This window comes from Xenopus laevis, chromosome 4S (assembly GCF_017654675.1).
Source record: "Xenopus laevis strain J_2021 chromosome 4S, Xenopus_laevis_v10.1, whole genome shotgun sequence".
Classification (NCBI taxonomy): Eukaryota; Metazoa; Chordata; class Amphibia; order Anura; family Pipidae; genus Xenopus; species Xenopus laevis.
Genome location: NC_054378.1, coordinates 47630122 through 47655849, shown reverse-complemented (window position 1 = coordinate 47655849; position 25728 = coordinate 47630122). Strand labels below are relative to the sequence as shown.

The window sequence follows — 25728 nt, the reverse complement described above, 5'->3', positions numbered from 1 at the left end:
TATTTGTTGCATGTTCCACTTTGGATTAGCAGCAAAACTGATGCATTGACTGAAGCTATGTCACACTAATGAGAGTGACTTGAGGGAGGCCACATGGGTCATATCTGTTGCTTTTGAATCTGAGCTGAATGCTAAGGATCAATTGCAAACTCACTGAACAGTTATGTCCCATGTGGACCTCCTTCAAGTCGCTGACTAACTCAGACTTAGAGAGCTGAAAAGCAGGAAGTAGTGTTCTGGCTATTATGTTTGACATCCAGTCACTCCAGCCTTTATACATTACATTACATTTTTGGCTAACTAATTATATGAAAAACATTTTTTATTTTGCACAGCCTATCTATTTATCCAGTTTTTATTTTTACATTGAACTGTTCCTTTAAGGGTTGTGATGCCCAAAATGAATGGTTTAAATCGTTAAGATGAATTTAAAGGGGTGTTTCACCTTTAAGTTAACTCTTAGTATGTTGTAGAATGACCAGTTCTAAGCAAATTGGTCTTCGTTGTTTCTTTTATATTATAGTTTTTGAATTATTTACCTTCTTCTGTCTCTTTCCAGCCTTTAAATTTGGATCACTGTCTCCATCTAAAAACAATGCTCTATAAGGCTACACATTTATTGTTATTGCTACTTTTTATTACTTGTCTTTCTATTCAGGCCTCTTGTATTCATATTCCAGTCTCTTATTCAAATTCATGCATGGTTGCTAGGGTAGTCTGAACCCTAGCAACTTAATTGCTGAAACTGCAAGCTGGAGGGCTGCTGAATAAAAAGCAACTAAAAAAACAAAAAAAACATAACACACACACTCTTTTAAAACCATTATAATCCATTTTTTGTACAGTCAACAGGACACAAGTGACAGACTAAAGAATCTTAATGTGCAGAAATAGTTTTATTGCTTTAGTGCCTGTAGGAAAAAAAGTGCATTGAGGATGCATTTGTTTGTTTTGACCAACTATCAACACACTGGTCAGTCTGTAGGTCAGATATGTTTGCTCTTATTGGGGTTCAAGAACCTATTTTAATGCAGAAGACCCCACTATCTTGTAACAGTTAGAGATACATACTGCATGTCTGTCATTTAAAGGAAAACTATACCCCCGAAATGAATACTTAAGCATCAGATAGTTTATATCAAATTGAATGACATATTAAAGAATCTTACCAAACTGGAATATATATTTACATAAATATTGCCCTTTTACATCTCTTGCCTTGAACCACCATTTCGTGACTCTATCTGTGCTGCCTCAGAGATCACCTGACCAGAAATACTACAACACTAAGGGGCAGATTCATTAAGGGTCGAATTTCGAAGTTAAAAATACTTCGAAATTCGACCCTCGAATTGAAATCCTTCGACTTCCAATATCGAAGTCGAAGGATTTAGCGCTAATCCTGCGATCGATCGATTAAATCCTTCGAATCGAACGATTCGAAGGATTTTAATCCAACGATCGAAGGAAAATCCTTCGATCAAAAAATCACAGGCAAGCCTATGGGGACCTTCCCCATAGGCTAACATTGACTTCGGTAGGTTTTACCTGCCGAAGTAGGGGGTCGAAGTTTTTTTTAAAGGGAAAGTACTTCGACTATCGAATGGTCGAATAGTCGAACGATTTTTCGTTCGAATTCGTTCGAATTCGAACTAATTTAACCAATTCGATGGTCGAAGTACCCAAAAAATACTTCGAAATTTGAATTTTTTCATTCGAATCCTTCACTCGAGCTTAGTGAATCGGCCCCTAACTGTAACAGGAAGAAGTGAGGAAGCAAAAGGCAGAACTCTGTCTGTTAATTGGCTCATGTGACCTTACATGTGGTTTGTACGTGTGCACAGTGAATCTTACGATCTCAGGGGGCGGCCCTTATTTTTTAAAATAGCAATTTTCTATTTATGATTACCCAATGGCACATACTAATAAAAAAGTATATTATTATGATAATGGTTCATTTACATGAAGCAGGGTTTTACACATGAGCTGTTTTACTCAGTATCTTTTAATAGAGACCTACATTGTTTGGGGGGTATAGTTTTCCTTTAAACCACTGCCTGGTTACCAGGGTAAACTGGACCCTAGCAACCTTATAGCTGCTTAAAGGAACAGTAACATCAAAAAGTGACAGTGGTTTTAAGTAATTAAAAATATACTGTTGTCCTGCACTGGTAAAACTGGTGTTTTTGCTTCAGAAACATTCAAGCAAAGGACACACAATATATTATAGATAAGCTTTGTAGAATCCTATTGTATACTACAGAGTGTATCTGCTTTGTATCCTGTGACTTTTCTCCTTTTTTAGCTTTGAATGGCTGCCCGCATGGCTGCCCGCATGGCTACAAAGGAGTTTGTTTATAAAAACTATAGTTTATATAACTTTTACCAGTGCAGGGCAACAGTACATTATATTTTAATTACTTGAAAACACCTTCATTTTTTTTGGTGTGACTGTACCTATAAATTGCAAACTGGAGAGCTGCTGAGCAAAAAGTTAAATAATTCACAAACCATAAAAATTGAAAACCAATTGCAAATTGTTTGAATTAATTCATAGCTCAGAGATTTCTAGCTATACTGTAAATAATTGGAATAACACTTGTACTGACTTGTTCTGGTATGTAAAAAATATTTTAGTAAACTGATGTAGTGTTGCTTTGGGTTTCAAACCAGCATTAAACACAGACTGAAAGGGGAATGCCACACAAGCATAACTTTTTGAAGCTTTTTGAAAAGTAAACATAATTTCAAGCAACTTTGCAATATACATCATTTAAAAAATAAACAGACTTTTTATGGTTTTTAATGGTTTCTGACAGTTCCCTAAGCCTACCCCCCTGCTCTTCTGCTGATCTCTCTGACTACTTTGCTGAGCTGACTGACTACTGTTACTTTGTATCAACAGCCTGCATTCTCCAAACCCCACAATTCCCTGCACACGTGATTTCAACAAGGAAAGGAACATCCCAGTGCAATGCATTTTTGGGTTATGTAGCTCCTGCATGCTGTCTGTAATGATGCCACCTCTAAGCATGCACTTGCAGTTGTAATAAAAGTTACAGCTTAATGCATCCTTGTCTTGGCAGTACATGTATGGGATCCATTATCCAGAAAGCTCCAAATTACTGATAGAATTAATTATAATTAAATAATCCAAAATGTTTTAAATGATTTCCTTTTTCTCTGTAATAATAAAACAGTAGCTTGTATTTGATGTAAACTAAGATATAATTAACCCTTATTGGAAGCACAACCAGTCTATTGGGTTTATTTAATGTTTACATGACTTAAAGGGGTGGTTCACCTTCAAACAACTAGTTGTTTTCTGATAGATCACCAGAAATAATGACTTTTTCCAATGACTTTCTGTTTTCTATGTCTGACCGTTTTTCTAATATTGAAGTGTCAAGTGTCTTTTTTTCGCCTTCTGAAGCAGCCCTGTGAGGGGGGGTCGCCGACCCTGTAAACTGTTCTAAATGGATTCATTTAGTTGATAGATTTCTTATCTTTGTCCCTGCTGAGCAGAATCTCTGGGTTTCATTAAAGGCAGCTGTTAGAATTGATACAATAGTTGCTAATATTCCAAAGATACTGCTGAGAAATGTATCAACTAAATGTTGCAAAATTGTAACAGTTTAGAGTCTGCACCTGAATTACTGAGCTGCCAGACTCACTACCAGAGACATGAACATTCAACTTTAAACTTAGATTTTGGAAAAACAGTAAAAAATAAATAATGGAAAGTAATTGGAAAAATTCTTTATTTCTGTGGAAATAAATGCAATCTATAAACAACTGAATTTAAAAAGTGTTTTGAAGGTGAACAACCCCTTTAAAACATTAAGATCCAAATTAAGGAAAGACCCCTTATCCGGAAACCCCCAGGTCTCGAGCATTCTGGATAACAGATACCTGTACAAGTGAATGGATGCTACATGAAACACAGAAACTATATCCCTTTTGTAAATGAAAGGTGCAACCTGGAGTTTTCCCACTAGACAGTTTGTTGTACTGCAGTAACACCAGTATAATCAAGATCTTAATGCATATTTTCATTTTAACATCCTCATCTATATTGATTCATCTGTTTTCATCCATTTCAGAGCACACTAAGAACAGATGCACCTTTAACCAGCATTGGTAACAGTTTAGCAAATGCACTTAACACATCAGCACATTCCATAGAAGAATCATTATCTAAACGACCGTCGGGGAAACACTCCAAAGGTAAGTTTATTTTGAAATAAATAATAAAAAAAGGACCACTATGCCTTCTTCAAGTTTTCTTTCGTGTTTTTCTATTGTATTTATTAAAGGAATAAGGTAAATGTTTTTTTTCAGGTTTCTCTGACCTGGTTTTTTCTAGCTTCACACAGATTCAGCCTTGCATGACATTCCCTTGTTTATTGGCCTTAGTTATGCCCCTATGTAGCATTACAAGAGGCCCCTAATAGAGCATTATACATGTATGGGATCTATTATACAGAACACTTGGGATCTAAGGTTTTCCTGATGAGGGATCACCATACCTTAACTCTGCCAAAAAATTTAAATATGAGGGTTGTTTTGCATCCAATGAGGATTAATTATATCTTAATTGGGATCAAGTATAAGTACTGTTTTATTATTACAGAGAAAAAGGATAATGTTTAAAAATCTGAATTATTTGATGAAAGGAGTTTATGGTAAATTACCTTCAGTAATTTGGAACTTTCTGGATAATAAGTTTCAGGATAACACATCCTACACAGGTATGGGATCCGTTAACCGGAAACATGTTATCCAGAAAGCTCAGAATTACAGAAAGGCTGTCTACCATAGACTCCTTTTACACCAAATAATTCAAATTTTAAAAAATGATTTCCTATTTTCTTTGTAATAATAAAACAGTGATTTGTACTTGATCGAAACTAAGATATAATTTATCCTTATTGGAAGCAGAAAAAGTCTATTGGGTTTCACTCTCAGGATAACACACAGAAAGCCAAGCGTTGTTGGAAAGCCTTGATTCCCTCTGGTGTTCCGTCAAGCCACCACTGGAATTGATTCAGTCATAAGATATGGAAATCAAGGGCAAACAGCAGAATACCTGCTAATCAGTGCTTTATTGTGCGTCCACACATGTTTCGGGCAGCAAAGGCCCTTTTTCAAGTGTGTACAAATCACAGTGAAAAGTTGCTTTAAAGATCCACACAGGAAGTCCCACCTCTTAATTAATCAATCTGTGAATCACATTTAACCCTTAAAATTGTGAATTGTTACAATTGGCTCTTAACAGGATCACCAGTAACTTTTTGGGTATATAAAATGTAAAAAATACAGTGCCGTTTACCCTTGATTTCCATATCTTATGATTGAGTCTATTGGTTTATTTAATGTTTACATTATTTTCTAGTAGGTTTGAATATCCAAATTACGGAAAGATCTTTTATCTGAGTATTCTGGATAACCGGTCCCATACCTGTACCTGTATACCGATTTTAAAAACAATATGACTGCTTTATGGCTTTTCTTGACTGAAGCAAAATGATTCCGATATCAGAGGGACACCTAGTTCATCCAAATGAATACTTTCCTGAAGATTTAAGGGATGTAAGTTGTATAACTGATTGTTATTGGACTTTACAAAACAAGATTGTAGGACTGCAGCAATAATCTCAATGTGAGCCAAGAAATAAGTAATTAATAGTAATGCAGTGCAATGTAATGTGGATTGACCACTGGGAAATCTCCAGGGTGCCTTGGTTAGGTAAATACAGAATAATCATCAAATAACAGAATATCCTTCAACATTTTCCATCAAAATGTTGTCCATTTTATGCACCTGAATAATTTATGTGTAATGGCAAAATTAAAATTGTTTACTATGGTAAAAGGTTTAGAATGGCTTTTCAATTTGAATACTCAAGTAGAGTAAGTAGGGATGCACCGAATCCACTATTTTTGATTCGGCCGAACCCCTGAATCCTTTGCGAAAGAATCGGCTGAATACCGAACCAAATCCTAATTTGCGTAAGCAAATTAGGGGTGGAAAGGGGAAAACATGGTTTACTTCCTTGTTTTGTGACAAAAAGTCACGTGATTTCCCTCCCGCCTCTAATTTGCATATGCAAACTCGGATTCGGCCGGGCAGAAGGTTTCGGCCGAATCCTGGCCAAATCCTGAACCAAATTTTGGATTCGGTGCATCCCTACTCGCAAGTCTCTTATTGATTTACTTTTAAGCTACATATTAAATAAATTCTATTTGTATAATTGCTATTTTTTATTTTACAGAAAGGAATATACATCCTTAGGGATTGCTTATTCACTTAAAGCTCTGTTATCTGATCTCAACACTTTGGTGTTTTATCATCAGATAAAGTTTTCATGCCAAGGCATGCTGTCCTAACAGCTGTTGCTCATGTCTTCTTTTCGTTTGATCTGGTTGCCTCCAGTGTCAGATTGCTGAGTTGTTCTGAACATAAAGCTATGTACTGGGTAAATACTTAGATTGCTTTGGTTTGAGAGGGAGCTTAAGTCATAAATAAAATACATGATATTCAGGCTCCAGAGCATTTGCATTATAGGACTTTAAAGGAGAATTCAACCCTTAACTAAAAAAATGCCTGCCCCCCCCCCCCCTCCAGGGAAATACCCCTAACTTTTTACTTACCCCTCGGTTTACATTCAGGGATCACAGTTCACGGCAGCCATCTTCCGGGTCTTTGTTTCTTTTTGGTGATTTTAATAGAGTGCGCTCTAATTCATCTTGTAGGCAAAAGGAGCCCCCTATAAGATATATTGGATCTGTCAATGAATATCTGACACCCAACTGCTGCATGAAGAGAAACAGATGCTGAGAGAGGAAAAGTGAAGATAAACTTGATTAAAATGCCAAGTCGTATTCCAAATGTTTAAACATCATACCTGGAACAACAATGTAAAGCCAATGTGAAGAAAAATGCTTTGGCACCAGAGTTTTGGAATACATAATGTATGTCTAAAATATTTTCCTCCACAAGAGGTATTGGCTAACAGAGCCCACACTCCATATGGGGGGGAATGATAGTATTTTAATAAGAAAAGCAAAAAGCCCCCCTATGGAGCCCACTGACCATAATCATGATGCCCCATGTTTCATTACTATAATAGTATCTGTCCCACAAGAGTCATATCTGTTGAACAAAAATGGCATGGATTGCTGTGTAGCTTCCCAATGATGGCAGTAGAAATTGCCACAAATAGAACTGGAATCTGTGATTATATTCCCGTATCTATTTGTGCTACAAGTAGAACAATTTCACACTTTTGCCATGTCTCCTATTATATTCATGAGCGAACACTGGACAATGTAAACAAATGACTTTTAATTGAAGCAGAATCTATGGCAAAATTAAAGTTAGTTACTGACTACAGTGCTTACATTTCTATTTGGGGTATTTGAGCTCACGTAATGGGTCCTAGAAAACCTAAGTCTTTAACTCTTATTTTTATGTCTTAGAAAGTCTTCAAATCACATTTCCAAAATAATTCTGTTAATTAAGGAAACTAAAAATTTCAACAAAACCAGATGGGACTTATCCTCCAATAGTATGGGCCCAATTATTTGCAAAATACACACATAATCGTATTAAGGAGTAAAGATAAAAGGCAATATTTATTTAACTACCATGCCACAGATACTTAAAACCATTTAAAATAAATAAAAAACAGCGCTGCGCTGGGTTCAGGGATCCCTTTAACCCCAAATAACCACTTATAAAGAGGACTCCTCTATGTAGGATTTGGTGGAAATTTGATTATGTCTAGGTGGCTCAACAGCCAGTATTCCAATCAAGCGTTAGTAGATACACATGTAAATCCAATTGTTCATGTGAGGGAACGAAAGTGCATCCTTATAATTCACATCCGCAAGATATTGCAGAGAAGAAAATCCTGGTTATATAACACTGAATAGCGTGCTGCAGCTTAGTGAAGGTTACTATCTCCCGCGGGTACAATAGTCCCCGTGATGGTTTGCAGTGCAAAGCCAGTATATCAGGTTTAATGTCTTTGCGGGTAACTGGATTTGCCAATGTCTACTGTCCCATCCATATATTTACAGCCGCCTATTGCTCTCAGTGGCCAGCTGAGAGGTTGCGGCTTCGTGATACTGCGATCACTGACAGTCACCGTATTGTGCCAGCCCAGGTGTAACAGTTATCCCGGCTATCACCAGACCCGAAAATAAAGGTATACAGACCACGTGTCTTTGAGAGTTTTTCACCCGATAATTTCCGCGTTCCATCAACTGGCAGGAGATCTTCTGTCTGCGCACTTAAGTTCCCAAAATAGGGGAGCAGGGTATCCCAAACGACTCAGTGTCAGCGCTGTGCCTCGACAGCTGTTTCGCCACTCAACGTGGCTTTGTCAAGAGACCGAAAGGGTGGATATGACGTCGTTTTATCTTTGCCATCACATGTTCAAAGTGGGTGGTCTTTTGTGTAAGCCGCTTCCCACACATAAGAAGGATATAGTAATATCAATATGAACAATTGTATCATTTTCACTTCCCATAATCGTGGTTATGTAACCCTTTGGTATTATCTCAGTAGAATATATTTAAAGGATCAACCAAATAGGTATCAAATGAGAAGAGAGGACTCGCGGCTTCACTTTTGCTGTGATGGAAACATCAATATCAACTTGTGGCATGGTTACACAATACTATATTTCAAAAATTTGTAAGATTAATCACTATTGCTTATTTTTAACTATCATCCCATTTAATCGATATATAATTATAAACTTATATCAGAATAAGAAATAAGAGAGAAAAAGAGAAAAAAATGAAAAGAAAATCAAAAGGTAGAACTACAACTCTCACCAACACAAAATTTTATTTTTTTGAAATAGTCTAAAAAAGCGGGGCCAATCAAGGGACTATTGTTATGACCATTCCTTCATTTATTTATAAAGGCCTGAAAATTCAATTGGCCATTGAGTCCGAACTCTGACTTATAAGTATTAAGCTTAAATATCCAACTGGTCTCTAGTTGGAGCAACCTGTTATCTAGGTCACCGCCCCTTACATCACTATGCAGACGGTCAATGCCCTGAAAATAAGACCCCATATGTTTGCCATTGTGAATGCAATAAATGTGTTTGGCAATAGATGACAATAAATTGCAATTATTAATATCTCGCATATGTTCATATATGCGTCTTTTCAGCGGCCTCTTTGTTTTTCCTATGTATTTGCTCCCACAGTGGCAAGTAAACATGTAGATCACGTAAGTCGTAGTACAACATATATAATGATACATGTTGTATTTTACTCTTCCATTGCTAAAATCCCTAGATGTCCTCATATATTGACACTGTTCACAGGCCCCACACTTATAGCTACCTACTGTTTTGCAACACGCTGTTTTCGAATGTTTCTGGAAATGACTATGAGTTAGTAAATCGCCAATGCTATTGTTTCTCCTATAACAAAAAGAGGGTGAGTGGTTACCATTTGACCTATATTGGGATCATTGGACAAAATGTGCCAATGTTTCCGAATCAATGAGCGGACTTCTTGGTCTTTATTACTGTAAGTCAAAATGAGTCTAGTCTTTTCATTACCTGGAGTGCCGCTTTGTTTGGGCTTGTATAATAAGTCTTCCCTATTCTGAGATAGGGCATTGTGGTAGGCTCTACGTAGGCAGCGAGTTTTGTATCCCCGTGCCTTAAATCTTGAGTACAGTTGGTAAGCTTCCCGTTTAAAGTCTTCCTCTGTAGAACAGATTCTCCGTAATCTAAGATACTGTCCCTTTGGTATGCCTTCGATGCATTTCAATGGATGCATCGATTCTGCATGTAAGAGGCTGTTGCCAGCCGTCTTCTTGCGAAACAGATTAGTGGACACCTGTCCACAACTGTCCTTTTTAATCTCTATATCCAAAAATTCCAATTTGGAGTCGTGGTAATTTAAGGTGAATGTTAAATTAAAATTATTTTTATTGAGTTTAGACACAAAATCCTTTAATTTCTGTTCGGGGCCCTGCCAGATGATCATAATATCATCGATATATCTGTGCCACCGTAAAATGTGGCACAGATATTCGTCGTACTCTTCAGCCGAGAACACGTGGCGCTCCCACTCTCCTAGGAATAAGTTGGCGTAGCTGGGTGCGCATTTAGCGCCCATAGCTACGCCCTGGCGTTGTAGATAATAGATGCCATTAAATATAAACACATTGTGATGTAGTACAAAACTCAATGCTTGCAATATAAATTTATGTTCCTCGGAGATTGGGTTGTGTATGCGCTCAAAAATGTTTTTTATGGCCTCAATACCTAGAGCATGTGGTATACTCATGTATAAGGCCTCCACATCCAGACCCACAAGAAAGCAGTCAGAGCTTAAGGTCAGTCCATTAATCTCCCTCAGTAAATGGGAAGTATCCAATACAAAAGAATCGAGTTGTGTTACTAAAGGTTGTAGCACCATATCTATATATCCACTTATTGGCTCAGTAAGTGATCCACAGCCCGACACAATAGGTCTTCCCGGAGGTTCATTGATGGACTTATGAACCTTCGGGAGAGCATAAAAAGTTGGGGTTCTAGGATGTTTAACTTTCAAAAATTCCAAAGTGTTTTGGTCAATAATTCCCTCCTGATAGGCGTGATCTATCAGATCAAACAACTTATCCTTGTGTCTTTGGGCCTGAGGTAGCAAAATTGGTTGGTACCAATGTTTGTTGTTTAGAATTTTATTGCACATTGTAACATATTTGGGAGAATCCATGATTACAATATTCGAACCCTTATCTGATGGTTTAACAACTATATCCGGATTCTCCCTCAATGTTTTTAGTGCATTGATCTCCTCTAAAGTGAGATTTGGATGCTTAGTATTGGTCGTCAGATGCAAAATATCTTCCGTGACCCTTTGTACAAAGGTGTCCACGGCCCCATTTTCAGTTGTACTGGGGTATCGAGAAGACCTTTTTTTACAAGATGGTAATTTGGTATTATCACCTGAATTTTCCAACCATAGGTCCTGAATATCTTGCAAAATTTTCTGTTCCTCCTCTACTCTGGGATCATCCCATAGTTCAAATAGGATTTTAAGGGTCTTAAAATCATTTAAATTGAATTGACTTAAATCCAAATCTGTTTGCCGATTACCCTTGGTCCATTGTAACTTCAAAAGCAATTTACGTGCAAATAAGTGAACATCTTTTACTAGTGTGAAGTGATCTATTGATTTGGAGGGTACAAAAGTGAGCCCTTTTTGTAATACCGCAGTGCAACTAGGAGTGAGGGTAAAGTGAGAAAGATTTATTATCTGTAAATCTTCATGTGATGGTGGTGAAACTGAATTGCCTGTGTCCATCACAGGTTCAGTGATTGTAAAAAACTCGTGCCTGGGAATGACGATGTGTTTTGGGGAAGATTGGGCAGGAGTGGAGCTCCGACGCTCCTCTCCTGTGTTGTCTGTGCAATAACTTGTTCCTTATGAAAAACAGTGTTAAACTTACGCTTCTTCCGATCAAATTGTTTCCGTGTGGTGAAAGACGTGACAAAGCCACGTTGAGTGGCGAAACAGCTGTCGAGGCACAGCGCTGACACTGAGTCGTTTGGGATACCCTGCTCCCCTATTTTGGGAACTTAAGTGCGCAGACAGAAGATCTCCTGCCAGTTGATGGAACGCGGAAATTATCGGGTGAAAAACTCTCAAAGACACGTGGTCTGTATACCTTTATTTTCGGGTCTGGTGATAGCCGGGATAACTGTTACACCTGGGCTGGCACAATACGGTGACTGTCAGTGATCGCAGTATCACGAAGCCGCAACCTCTCAGCTGGCCACTGAGAGCAATAGGCGGCTGTAAATATATGGATGGGACAGTAGACATTGGCAAATCCAGTTACCCGCAAAGACATTAAACCTGATATACTGGCTTTGCACTGCAAACCATCACGGGGACTATTGTACCCGCGGGAGATAGTAACCTTCACTAAGCTGCAGCACGCTATTCAGTGTTATATAACCAGGATTTTCTTCTCTGCAATATCTTGCGGATGTGAATTATAAGGATGCACTTTCGTTCCCTCACATGAACAATTGGATTTACATGTGTATCTACTAACGCTTGATTGGAATACTGGCTGTTGAGCCACCTAGACATAATCAAATTTCCACCAAATCCTACATAGAGGAGTCCTCTTTATAAGTGGTTATTTGGGGTTAAAGGGATCCCTGAACCCAGCGCAGCGCTGTTTTTTATTTATTTTAAATGGTTTTAAGTATCTGTGGCATGGTAGTTAAATAAATATTGCCTTTTATCTTTACTCCTTAATACGATTATGTGTGTATTTTGCAAATAATTGGGCCCATACTATTGGAGGATAAGTCCCATCTGGTTTTGTTGAAATTTTGAAAAGTATATGTGGACACCTCCAATTAGGCCATTTCAAATTGGAGAGACACCTTGCGCAATCAATTTAAGTATATAAGAGTCATATGTGGGACTAGTATTCCCTTGTAAGCAAGTTGTCTCCAATAGATTAATTATCGAATTAAAATATTTTTTCCTTTTTTTTCTTTTTCTTTTTCTTTTCCTTCTTTTTTCTCTAAATTTTTATTTTTACAACCAGATTTCATTATGGAATTTTTTGCAGATGACACAAAATGGGCCTCTTTGGCCAAAACGGTTTTTTCAGGATCAATGATGCCAGATGGTAAGGCTTCCCTTACACTGTCTCATTTAATGGTTAAGAGTAAGAATTTACTACGGAGGAGGTTAAATGTGTTCTGGAATGTAATATGTTTGGAGGAATATTTGACACGGGGCATTATTCCAAGAGGCCTGCGGGTGCAAATCTTCCCCTCTTTTGAGGACACATCACAGACCTTTAAAACACAATGGGAGGAAATATTGAGTGAATGTTCATGCAAACTTATGTCCCTCCTTAAACAACATAATATTGAGGAATTGGAATTAATTAAGGTACAACAAAAACAACTTTGGGACCAAATTAAAGAATATGAACCAAGTGAAGAATTCAAAAAGATGGACAGGGATTTAAAAGGGTTTATGGATAACCTCAATATAGAGGTTATGCAGGTGAAAAAACGCAAATTTGATAGAGACATTTTGGACTATGAAAACAAACATGTTTACTTATGGAATAATCAGAAGAAACGCAATTACAACACGTATAATAGAAATGGGGGTACAAAGGGTTTTCAGGGGACACAATATAGGAAGAGCACACAGGGTAATTCGGACCGCGACACTCACTCGGAAAGTGAGATGAGCGGTTCTGATACATCTTTCACCACACGGAAACAATTTGATCGGAAGAAGCGTAAGTTTAACACTGTTTTTCATAAGGAACAAGTTATTGCACAGACAACACAGGAGAGGAGCGTCGGAGCTCCACTCCTGCCCAATCTTCCCCAAAACACATCGTCATTCCCAGGCACGAGTTTTTTACAATCACTGAACCTGTGATGGACACAGGCAATTCAGTTTCACCACCATCACATGAAGATTTACAGATAATAAATCTTTCTCACTTTACCCTCACTCCTAGTTGCACTGCGGTATTACAAAAAGGGCTCACTTTTGTACCCTCCAAATCAATAGATCACTTCACACTAGTAAAAGATGTTCACTTATTTGCACGTAAATTGCTTTTGAAGTTACAATGGACCAAGGGTAATCGGCAAACAGATTTGGATTTAAGTCAATTCAATTTAAATGATTTTAAGACCCTTAAAATCCTATTTGAACTATGGGATGATCCCAGAGTAGAGGAGGAACAGAAAATTTTGCAAGATATTCAGGACCTATGGTTGGAAAATTCAGGTGATAATACCAAATTACCATCTTGTAAAAAAAGGTCTTCTCGATACCCCAGTACAACTGAAAATGGGGCCGTGGACACCTTTGTACAAAGGGTCACGGAAGATATTTTGCATCTGACGACCAATACTAAGCATCCAAATCTCACTTTAGAGGAGATCAATGCACTAAAAACATTGAGGGAGAATCCGGATATAGTTGTTAAACCATCAGATAAGGGTTCGAATATTGTAATCATGGATTCTCCCAAATATGTTACAATGTGCAATAAAATTCTAAACAACAAACATTGGTACCAACCAATTTTGCTACCTCAGGCCCAAAGACACAAGGATAAGTTGTTTGATCTGATAGATCACGCCTATCAGGAGGGAATTATTGACCAAAACACTTTGGAATTTTTGAAAGTTAAACATCCTAGAACCCCAACTTTTTATGCTCTCCCGAAGGTTCATAAGTCCATCAATGAACCTCCGGGAAGACCTATTGTGTCGGGCTGTGGATCACTTACTGAGCCAATAAGTGGATATATAGATATGGTGCTACAACCTTTAGTAACACAACTCGATTCTTTTGTATTGGATACTTCCCATTTACTGAGGGAGATTAATGGACTGACCTTAAGCTCTGACTGCTTTCTTGTGGGTCTGGATGTGGAGGCCTTATACATGAGTATACCACATGCTCTAGGTATTGAGGCCATAAAAAACATTTTTGAGCGCATACACAACCCAATCTCCGAGGAACATAAATTTATATTGCAAGCATTGAGTTTTGTACTACATCACAATGTGTTTATATTTAATGGCATCTATTATCTACAACGCCAGGGCGTAGCTATGGGCGCTAAATGCGCACCCAGCTACGCCAACTTATTCCTAGGAGAGTGGGAGCGCCACGTGTTCTCGGCTGAAGAGTACGACGAATATCTGTGCCACATTTTACGGTGGCACAGATATATCGATGATATTATGATCATCTGGCAGGGCCCCGAACAGAAATTAAAGGATTTTGTGTCTAAACTCAATAAAATAATTTTAATTTAACATTCACCTTAAATTACCACGACTCCAAATTGGAATTTTTGGATATAGAGATTAAAAAGGACAGTTGTGGACAGGTGTCCACTAATCTGTTTCGCAAGAAGACGGCTGGCAACAGCCTCTTACATGCAGAATCGATGCATCCATTGAAATGCATCGAAGGCATACCAAAGGGACAGTATCTTAGATTACGGAGAATCTGTTCTACAGAGGAAGACTTTAAACGGGAAGCTTACCAACTGTACTCAAGATTTAAGGCACGGGGATACAAAACTCGCTGCCTACGTAGAGCCTACCACAATGCCCTATCTCAGAATAGGGAAGACTTATTATACAAGCCCAAACAAAGCGGCACTCCAGGTAATGAAAAGACTAGACTCATTTTGACTTACAGTAATAAAGACCAAGAAGTCCGCTCATTGATTCGGAAACATTGGCACATTTTGTCCAATGATCCCAATATAGGTCAAATGGTAACCACTCACCCTCTTTTTTGTTATAGGAGAAACAATAGCATTGGCGATTTACTAACTCATAGTCATTTCCAGAAACATTCGAAAACAGCGTGTTGCAAAACAGTAGGTAGCTATAAGTGTGGGGCCTGTGAACAGTGTCAATATATGAGGACATCTAGGGATTTTAGCAATGGAAGAGTAAAATACAACATGTATCATTATATATGTTGTACTACGACTTACGTGATCTACATGTTTACTTGCCACTGTGGGAGCAAATACATAGGAAAAACAAAGAGGCCGCTGAAAAGACGCATATATGAACATATGCGAGATATTAATAATTGCAATTTATTGTCATCTATTGCCAAACACATTTATTGCATTCACAATGGCAAACATATGGGGTCTTATTTTCAGGGCATTGACCGTCTGCATAGTGATGTAAGGGGCGGTGACCTAGATAACAGGTTGCTCCAACTAGAGACCAGTTGGATATTTAAGCTTAATACTTATAAGTCAGAGTTCGGACTCAATGGCCAATTGAATTTTCAGGCCTTTATAAATAAATGAAGGAATGGTCATAACAATAGTCCCTTGATTGGCCCCGCTTTTTTAGACTATTTCAAAAAAAAAAAATAAAAAAAAAAAAATAAAATTTTGTGTTGGTGAGAGTTGTAGTTCTACCTTTTGATTTTCTTTTCATTTTTTTCTCTTTTCTCTCTTATTTCTTATTCTGATATAAGTTTATAATTATATATCGATTAAATGGGATGATAGTTAAAAATAAGCAATAGTGATTAATCTTACAAATTTTTGAAATATAGTATTGTGTAACCATGCCACAAGTTGATATTGATGTTTCCATCACAGCAAAAGTGAAGCCGCGAGTCCTCTCTTCTCATTTGATACCTATTTGGTTGATCCTTTAAATATATTCTACTGAGATAATACCAAAGGGTTACATAACCACGATTATGGGAAGTGAAAATGATACAATTGTTCATATTGATATTACTATATCCTTCTTATGTGTGGGAAGCGGCTTACACAAAAGACCACCCACTTTGAACATGTGATGGCAAAGATAAAACGACGTCATATCCACCCTTTCGGTCTCTTGACAAAGCCACGTTGAGTGGCGAAACAGCTGTCGAGGCACAGCGCTGACACTGAGTCGTTTGGGATACCCTGCTCCCCTATTTTGGGAACTTAAGTGCGCAGACAGAAGATCTCCTGCCAGTTGATGGAACGCGGAAATTATCGGGTGAAAAACTCTCAAAGACACGTGGTCTGTATACCTTTATTTTCGGGTCTGGTGATAGCCGGGATAACTGTTACACCTGGGCTGGCACAATACGGTGACTGTCAGTGATCGCAGTATCACGAAGCCGCAACCTCTCAGCTGGCCACTGAGAGCAATAGGCGGCTGTAAATATATGGATGGGACAGTAGACATTGGCAAATCCAGTTACCCGCAAAGACATTAAACCTGATATACTGGCTTTGCACTGCAAACCATCACGGGGACTATTGTACCCGCGGGAGATAGTAACCTTCACTAAGCTGCAGCACGCTATTCAGTGTTATATAACCAGGATTTTCTTCTCTGCAATATCTTGCGGATGTGAATTATAAGGATGCACTTTCGTTCCCTCACATGAACAATTGGATTTACATGTGTATCTACTAACGCTTGATTGGAATACTGGCTGTTGAGCCACCTAGACATAATCAAATTTCCACCAAATCCTACATAGAGGAGTCCTCTTTATAAGTGGTTATTTGGGGTTAAAGGGATCCCTGAACCCAGCGCAGCGCTGTTTTTTATTTATTTTAAATGGTTTTAAGTATCTGTGGCATGGTAGTTAAATAAATATTGCCTTTTATCTTTACTCCTTAATACGATTATGTGTGTATTTTGCAAATAATTGGGCCCATACTATTGGAGGATAAGTCCCATCTGGTTTTGTTGAAATTTTGAAAAGTATATGTGGACACCTCCAATTAGGCCATTTCAAATTGGAGAGACACCTTGCGCAATCAATTTAAGTATATAATTAAGGAAACTACATTCATGTTGAATTGTTATAGAAAAGTATGCTGATGTTGGAGCTGTGGGATATTTGTGTGTGTTTTTTCCCTTTGAAAACACACATTATACATTAAAATTTTATACATTAAAATTTTCATTCAGTATAGTAGCTTTGCAGTGTTGTAGTTCCAGGAGATGCCAACATAGCATAGTATCGCCATAGAGTGCTTGGTCCAGATAGGATCAAAAATATTTTTGGAGCATACTGTCTGGTCTGTGAAACCCCCACACTAGAGTTCTACCCAACATGCTTTGCAATTTATATATTATTGCAATCCCTGCATTTTATGTTATGGCTAAGAACATCATGTATACCAGTGGTGGTAACTTTAGAATTTGGCTCCCCCTTTCTTCTTGTGCTGAATGTTAGAGAGCCACTGTATAAAAAGTGTATATTTCTGTGTGAGGTTTTTACATTTATGAACTTGTATTTTGTTAGTCCTGGCTGATACTAATCCAGCAACTATTGTATTTGTTAAAGGTGTCAATTATTCTGCGTAGGTAAATGTAAATTTTTAGGTAAATTAAAAAAAAAAATTAGGCAGGGACATGCCATTTGTGGGTAAGGCTAATTTACAAACACAATTGCAAATACAATTGCAACATATTAAAATGGATGCAACATTGTACTTGATTGAAACATAAAAGTTCTGTGTGCCATTCATCCTATTTACACTCTTTAGTACTTGTCCTGCCTCCTCTGAATAGTGCGCACACATTTACAGTATGTTCACTAACCCTAAAATTATGGCCAGCATGGTTGTGGAGAGAGTTCCTACGAGTTCTGTGACTATTTGCTACTGATTTGCAGAAAGTAAATTGCTGTTATTAAAGTGGACCTGTGTCAAGGATTAGGTAGGGGGGCACTGCAGAGACTGAAGGCGAGTCCTATAGGCAGGGACTGGCTGTGTCCACAGAACACAAAGGGAAAGGCAGGAACAGGGAGACGAGTGCATAGTCGGACTGCAACAGGTGCAGAGTGAAGCAGGATGGAGCGGGCGAAGGTCAGGACCAGACAGGACGATGATTGGCATAGATTGGGGGGCAGACCAAGAGGATGAGACTGGACGGTGCGGGCGTAGATTTGGGGAACAGGATATAGAAGGACACTGGAGCAGAAGGAAACTGTATAGCAGGAGAGCACTGAATAGCGAGAGTAGACTGGAGCAGAGGGAGACTGGATAGCAAGATAGCAGGAGAGAACTGAGTAGCAGGAGTTGACTGGAGCAGAATAGCAAGAGGAGCGGATAGCACAGGAGAGTGAGAGACAAGGGAAGCTAAAAGGCAGGGTAATAGGTAGAACAGGACAGGAAGCAGGAACAGGCAAGGCAATGTCGGTACAAGGTGAAGTCAGGGAATGGTACAAGGTGGAATAGGAAATGAGAACAGGCAAGGCAAGGGTCAGATCAAGGTGGGAATGAACAAGGTAGGGTAAAGCAAGATAAGACAAGGACAGGCAGACCAAGGCAAGTTGGAATAACAACGAAACCAGCAAGAGTTTGAACAACCTAGTTAAGGGCGCTGCCGCAGTACTAGGGAGACCATGCTCTGGCAAGGAGTGTTCTAAGGGCTGGCCTTAAAAAGGGCAGAGGCAGCCCTGATTGGCTGATTGCAACTAATCAGGCAGCAGCTGGGCTGGGGCTGTAGAGGCCAAACAGGCTGCAGCTGGGCTGGGACTGCAGAGGACAGGTAACACATAGCAAGCAACCCTACAGGCTGCTCACCTGGCCAAATGATTAAGGCATCGAGCCAGAAACCTAAAGGTCTCTGGCTCAAATCCCAACAATACCTGACAACCTGTCACCCAGACATAAAAAGCTGTATAATAAAAGTCCTTTTCAAATTAAACATGAAATCCAAATTCTTTTTTTTATTAAAGCGGTCATCACTGTTGTAAACTCATTAAAAAATCTCAGTTGTCAATCAGATATTGCCTGCCCCTAAGGCATAGAGGAGGGGCAGACAATTATTTTCACTTTCCATTCAGCACTTCCTAGATGTCACTGCTCTCCCCACATTCTCCCAGTTCTCTTAACCATTTAATTGTGTAACCAGGGCATGGGGATGGACATCCGGTCCCCCATTCTGGTGCACAAACAAGATTCTGAGATGATACAAGGCTTGTCTTAATAACAGTGTCCACAAAATGGCTCCTGCCTGCTTGCTATAATTATGAATTCCCAGACTGATGGAAACAAGATTCAAATAATTTATACAGTGTAATTAAAGTTCATTTTGTTTGACTAACATGATGATATAGGTTTTGGAATAATTTTTTTGTGTGACGGGTGCCCTTTAATACTACGCGCATTGGTAAACCTGAGGTGAGAACGGTCTTAATCTTTTATTTTTGGGAAAAGCCGGTGCGGTGTAAAAAAAAAAAAAAGATTTTTGTCCAAAAATGCACTTTGCACTGCAGTAGTTACACATTTGTAAATGTGCGTTCGTGTCTTTCCTGCTTCTGTTGCTGAACAGAGTGGTAACTTTTCTAATGTAAAGAATGTAAAACATATGATGTGCATTGTTATTCAGCATATTATAGGCTCAGTAATAAATGTGCTCTTCTCTATGAAACGGCATATTGCTGAATGTGGAAAGAGGTATGTGGACATTTGTGTATTCCCCATATCTCTTGTTTAGCACAGCACCATATGTTGAAATTGTTTCATTTCTGCAGTCTTGGTTTTCTTCCATGATTTTTTTTGTTTCAGATTATTTTTACAACTGTGACTTTTCACAATGTTTTTTTCACAGTTTCTCAGCTTCTCTTTCTCCCATACATAATCTAAAGCCTCATTTACAGGTTCAAGGCGAAGGCAGAGTGCAAATTGGGCACAAACCACCATGTTTTTTGGACTCTGTCCTACACATCAAGAATAACCAAAGGCCTTTGAGCACAAGCACGTGCGTCTGCCTTACAAATACAGTGCTGCCTGCATTCAACAACGCTTCTAAATCATTTGTGCAAAATGGCAACTTCGCTATTTGAAAACAGAGAAAAACATTGGTGCTACTTTCCCTTTAGTATTCAGGATGTACATTTTTTTGGTCTGGATTTTGTCTAACCGCATTTATTTTGTCAGCCTTAAAAACAGCTGAATAATAACATCTGGTTTCCAAATAGTGTTCAGTATCCTTACGGCATAGTGAATCATTACAGTATGGGATTCAGATGAAGTTGTTTTGTAGCTCAGCGCCATTTTTAGAATGAAATAATGCACTGGCACAATGCAATATAATAGTATATTGATTTAAAATCATTTTGCTTAGGAATTTGCAGTCATCCCTTTCTCTGATTTCAAAGATTTTATTCTGGCCACACATAAGGTAACATCACCAGCCAACATATATTTTCCAGAGCAAGTCAGCGGCGGCCCATGTATATATGATTGCTTGTCAGATCTATATTAGGCAGGTTTTAAAATCCTGTTTGCAAAGCATTGATCCATTGATGTAGTCCTCTCATAATGGGTTTGCTATATCTGAGCTCAACAAAACTAGAATACCTTGTATGTCCAGCTTCATATCCCTTTCCTAATTGCCCTAACCACATTAATTGACTGCTCACTACTCTCTGCTTTTTTCAGTATTTTGGTTTGATGTCTAGTTGTACTGATGAATACCAATATCTTCTGACATTACTTAAATATGCATTTTTTTTTTCAAACTTTTTATTTGGAGCACAGTGAGGTATGTTATTGGACAGTAAGTATGGTAATAGTGTATACCAGTTCCCATACATTGTGCCGCCCATTATTCATATATAGGTAACTTCAAATAGAACTAAGTTATAAACCGGTATGGTATCCGTTATCTGGAAACCCGTTATTCAGAAAGTTCTGAATTACGGGAAGGCTGTCTCCTATAGACTCTATTATAATCAATAATTTAAATCTTTAAAAATGATTTCCTTTTTTTCTGTAATAATAAAACAGCACCTTATACTCAATGCCAACTAAGATATAACTAATCCTTATTGGAAGCAAAACCAGCCTGTTTGGTTTATTTAATGTTTACATGATTTACTTATGGTATGAATCATGAAAATATCCATTATCTGGAAAACCCCAGGTCATGAACATTCTGTATAACAGGTCACATACCTGTATCAAATAATAATAAATATAATTAGAAGAGAACAGTGAATAGAAAAAGGTGGAAAGATAGTTAGATAGAGAGACAGGGACCGGGATCTGGATTCCTCATGCTGCTTATCCTTTTAGTTCACAGGTAGGTGGATGCGTGGGACTTGTAATACCATTCTACTCTCATACCATGTGGTGGTACAGAAGCAGTTATATATTTGTTTTTTTGTGCTATAGTGGTAGGCTATCAATGTAGCTTTCCCAAGTTGAGAAGAGTTTAATTTCTAAATATGTGCTTGGGTCCTTTTAAAAGCAGGCGTTTCATTGACAAAGCATACACAGTGTTTGTAAAGCAGTGCTAACCAAATGGGCTTTGATATGCAGTCATCCAACATATGGTAAGCAGACAAACCTGTGGTGTCTGCAGACATTCTGGTATTATAAAAAAAAGTCCCCACTTTTGTAAGGTTTTTTACATTTTCTTTTTAGTGCTGTGGTGTCTTTTCAGTCAAGCACGACTTTCAAATGTAATTATCCGTAGGAATAATCAGAGTATGTTTCACAATAACCACCAGACATGCCATCAAAAAATCTTCTCCAGAAGAATTGACAGGATCACTTTACTACCAAATATGCCAGCTGTGAATTAATCTAGTTTTTACAAAACAAACCAGATTTTAAAAGTTTTTTTTCATAAAGGGGTTGTTATTATATAGAGAGGACCAAAAGTCATTAGCTCTGCCTTCACTCATTTTTTTTTTTTATTATTATTATTTTTTTAAAAAAAGGAACATTTGTTTCATAGCTATACATAAAGATCCAAACCTACAAGTACAGATTTGGGTTTTTTTTCTGTTTTTTTGTGCTTTGTAACTGTTAAGGAAAACAAGATTTTTCAACTAGCTAGGAAGCAAGAGTTTCCAAAAAGTTTCAGTGGGACCTAGAAGTGTATAATCTATGTCAGGTAGGGTTGCCACCTGGGAGTGAATGGATTATTCTAAGCAGCTTGGTCTTTAGGTTGTCTTCTTTATAGTTTTTGAATGATTTGCCTTCCTATTCTAACTCTTTCCAGCTTTCTGTGTAAAAATCAAATGCTCTATAAGGATACAAATGTATTGTTATTGCTACTTTTTATTACTCCTCTTTCTATTGAATGCCTCTTCTATTCATGTTTCGGTCTCTTATTTAAATCAATTCATAGTTGCTAGGGTAATTTGAACCCTAGCAACCAGCTTGCTGAAATTGTGAAATGGAGAGCTGCTGAATTAAAATCTAAATAACTTAAATACTTTAAAAAATAAATCAAATTGTCTCAGACTATCACTGTCTATATCATTCAAAAAGTTAACAAAAGGGAACTAGAGGGTGTCGTTTCTGAAGAAACCACGGGATGTTGGCTATGAAACGCTATAGGTGTCTTGCCCAGTCGCCCCCGGTGCCTAGAGAGTACACAAAGTCGGTAGAATCCGGATTAAAATCATTCAAAAAGTTAACAAAAGGGAACTAGAGGGTGTCGTTTCTGAAGAAACCATGGGATGTTGGCTATGAAACGCTATAGGTGTCTTGCCCAGTCGCCCCCGGTGCCTAGAGAGTACACAAAGTCGGTAGAATCCGGATTAAAACGGTGGTTTTAGGAGTACAATTATGATACTTTGCACAAGCAACCTATTCGGGTATGAGCCGAACAAGTGTGCAAAGTATCATAATTGTACTCCTAAACCTCTGGGAGGAGTAGCGTATAGAAAATTGCTAAATTTTCATTGGGCGTTGGTAGCTCCGCCCACTTTGGGGTGCCCCCCCAAAATACTTATTTTTATTCGGGGTGACATCAACAATATGTGGTCCGAGTTTGGGGACTGTATCTTCAAAACTGTACGAGTGGCGGCGATTTGAAATTTTTCCCTGTCAAAGTCAATGGGAAAAAAGGGGTCGTCGGGGGGTCGCCACAGGGGCGGGGTGGGTGGGATCGCTTATTAAAGCACAAGCAACGTACTTTGCTATAAGAGGAATAAGTGTGGAAAGTTTGGCGCTTGCACCCCTAAAACTGTAGGAGGAGTAGCGTTTAGAAAATGGGGTTCGCCAATAATAATAAGAAGAAGAAGAACGAGCTGAACTCGAAGAACAGTATGTTGGCTATTTCATAGCCAACATAATAACCCGTTTACCCTTTAACTGGCAAATTGGGAGAGCTGGGGTTAATTGTACTGAATGAAGAATACAATGTCATTGGCATTGCTGAATGAGTCAACCGACTGGGCAGTAAATATAGAGTTTATTCCTTGCTTCAGAGTGTCAGGGGAATAGAAAAGGAGTTGGAAGCATCTGTGTATTAAGCACAAGTTAAAACCTAACAAAAAAGAAAAAGTGTAGGATAATGATAAGGCTGTGAAATGCATGCTCAATTGGGTTCAGATCAGGTAACTCTCTTGACCATTCATGTATACGCCACTCCTTTGGTTTAAAAAACTCCTGGGTTGCTTTGGCTGTATGTTTTGGGTCATTGTCCATTATGAAATGCCTCCCAATAAATTTGACTGCATTTAGCTGGATTTGAGCAGACAGTGTCTCTGAACACCTCAGTATTCATTCGGCTGCTTCTGTCCTGTGTCACATCATGGATAAACACTAGTGTCCCAGTGCCACTGGCAGCCATGCACGCCCAAGCCATCCCACTGTCTCCGCCGTTTTACAGATAATGTGGTATGCTTTGTATCATGAGTTGTTCCACGCCTCCTCTATACTTTTTTCTTGCCATCATTCTGTAGAGGTTGATCTTGGTTTCATCTGTGCAAAGTCCAATCCAACCTTTCTATTCTTGATGCTTATGAGTGGCTTGCACCTTGCAGTGCCCCCTCTGTATTTACTTTCACGCAGTCTTCTCTTTATGGTAGACTTAGCTATTGATACACCTACCTCCTGGAGAGTGTTGTTCACTTGTTGTGATGGGGTTTCTCTTCACCATGGAAATGATTCTGCATCATCCACCACTGTTGTCTTCCGTGGTCATCCAGGTCTTTTTGCGTTGCTGAGTTCACCAGTGCTTTCTTTCTTTCTCCGGATGTACCAAACTGTAGATTTTGCCACTCCTAATATTGTAGCAATTTCTCAGATGTTTTTTTTTCTGTTTTTGCAGCTTAAGGATGGCTTGTTTCAGCTGCATGGAGAGCTCCTTTGACCAAATGTTGTATGTTCACAGCAAAATCTCAAATCAACTCCAGGGCTTTTATCTGCTTCATTGATAATGATATAATGAAGGAATTGCCCACACCTGCCCATGAAATAGGCTTTGAGTCAGTGTCCAATTACTTTTGAGCCCCTGAAATTCAGTGAAGTGGCTTTAGTTCCTCATATATTTTTTCTTATTCAAAACGTGTTTATTGAAATAGAATTGTTGCCATAGTTTTATAAAAGCATTTGTTACATGTATCACATTGCACCAATAAACAGTATTTCAATAATTGCAATCATTCTCGACATTATACACTTCAAGATAAAGAAATAAAATATAAGAAAAAGAAAAGAAAAAATAAGGCAAGACAGTTCCTCACATTTTTATGCAATATTTTTGTTCAACCCACTGAATTAAAGCTGAAAGTCTGCAATTCAACTGCATCTGAGTTGTTTCATTTAAGATTTATTGTGGTAATGTACAGAACCAAAATTAGAAAAAGCTGTCTCTGTCCAAATATTTATGGGCCTAACTGTAAGTTTCAATGTTGGTAAATGTAAGGTTATGAATTTGGGATTTAAACATCGCACTCATTGAAATTAACATAGGCAAATCCTTGATGGGGAAGGACCTAGGGATACTTGTAGAGAATCAGCTTTAGCAACATATTGTCCTTTTTTAGAATTGGTATAGACTTCATCACTACAGGCAAAGGGTATGACAGCTAGGATTATTTACTTTACAGAAGTAACACTTCAAGGGGTTGTTCACCTTCCAAAAACTTTTTCCAGTTTAAAATTTAAGTTTGAAGTTCCTGTTTCTGTTTTTTCAGTTATCCAGGTACTGGAACTGGTACAATTTGCTACATTTAGTTGCTACATTTCTAAACAGCGTCTATGGAATATTAGCAAATATTGTATCAATTCTTACAGCTGCCTTTAATGAAACTCAGGGATTCTGCTCAGCAGGGCCAAAGATAACAAATACATCCATTTACAACAGTCAGCAACCTCCTCCCAGAGCTGCTTCAGAAAGACACAAAATGATAAGAAAT

At 38.3% G+C, this 25728-nt stretch overlaps 1 protein-coding gene across 4 annotated transcripts in view; it reads left to right on the top strand.

The window, feature by feature from the left end:
• zcchc14.S (zinc finger CCHC-type containing 14 S homeolog) overlaps positions 1-25728 on the top strand; it is a 49066-nt gene that overhangs the window by 6643 nt on the left and 16695 nt on the right. For all 4 annotated transcript variants that reach the window (XM_018240454.2, XM_018240453.2, XM_018240456.2 and 1 more), the window contains exon 3: positions 4104-4227. In XM_018240454.2, coding sequence (XP_018095943.1) covers positions 4104-4227 — 124 coding nt within the window. The remainder of the gene's footprint in view (positions 1-4103; positions 4228-25728) is intronic.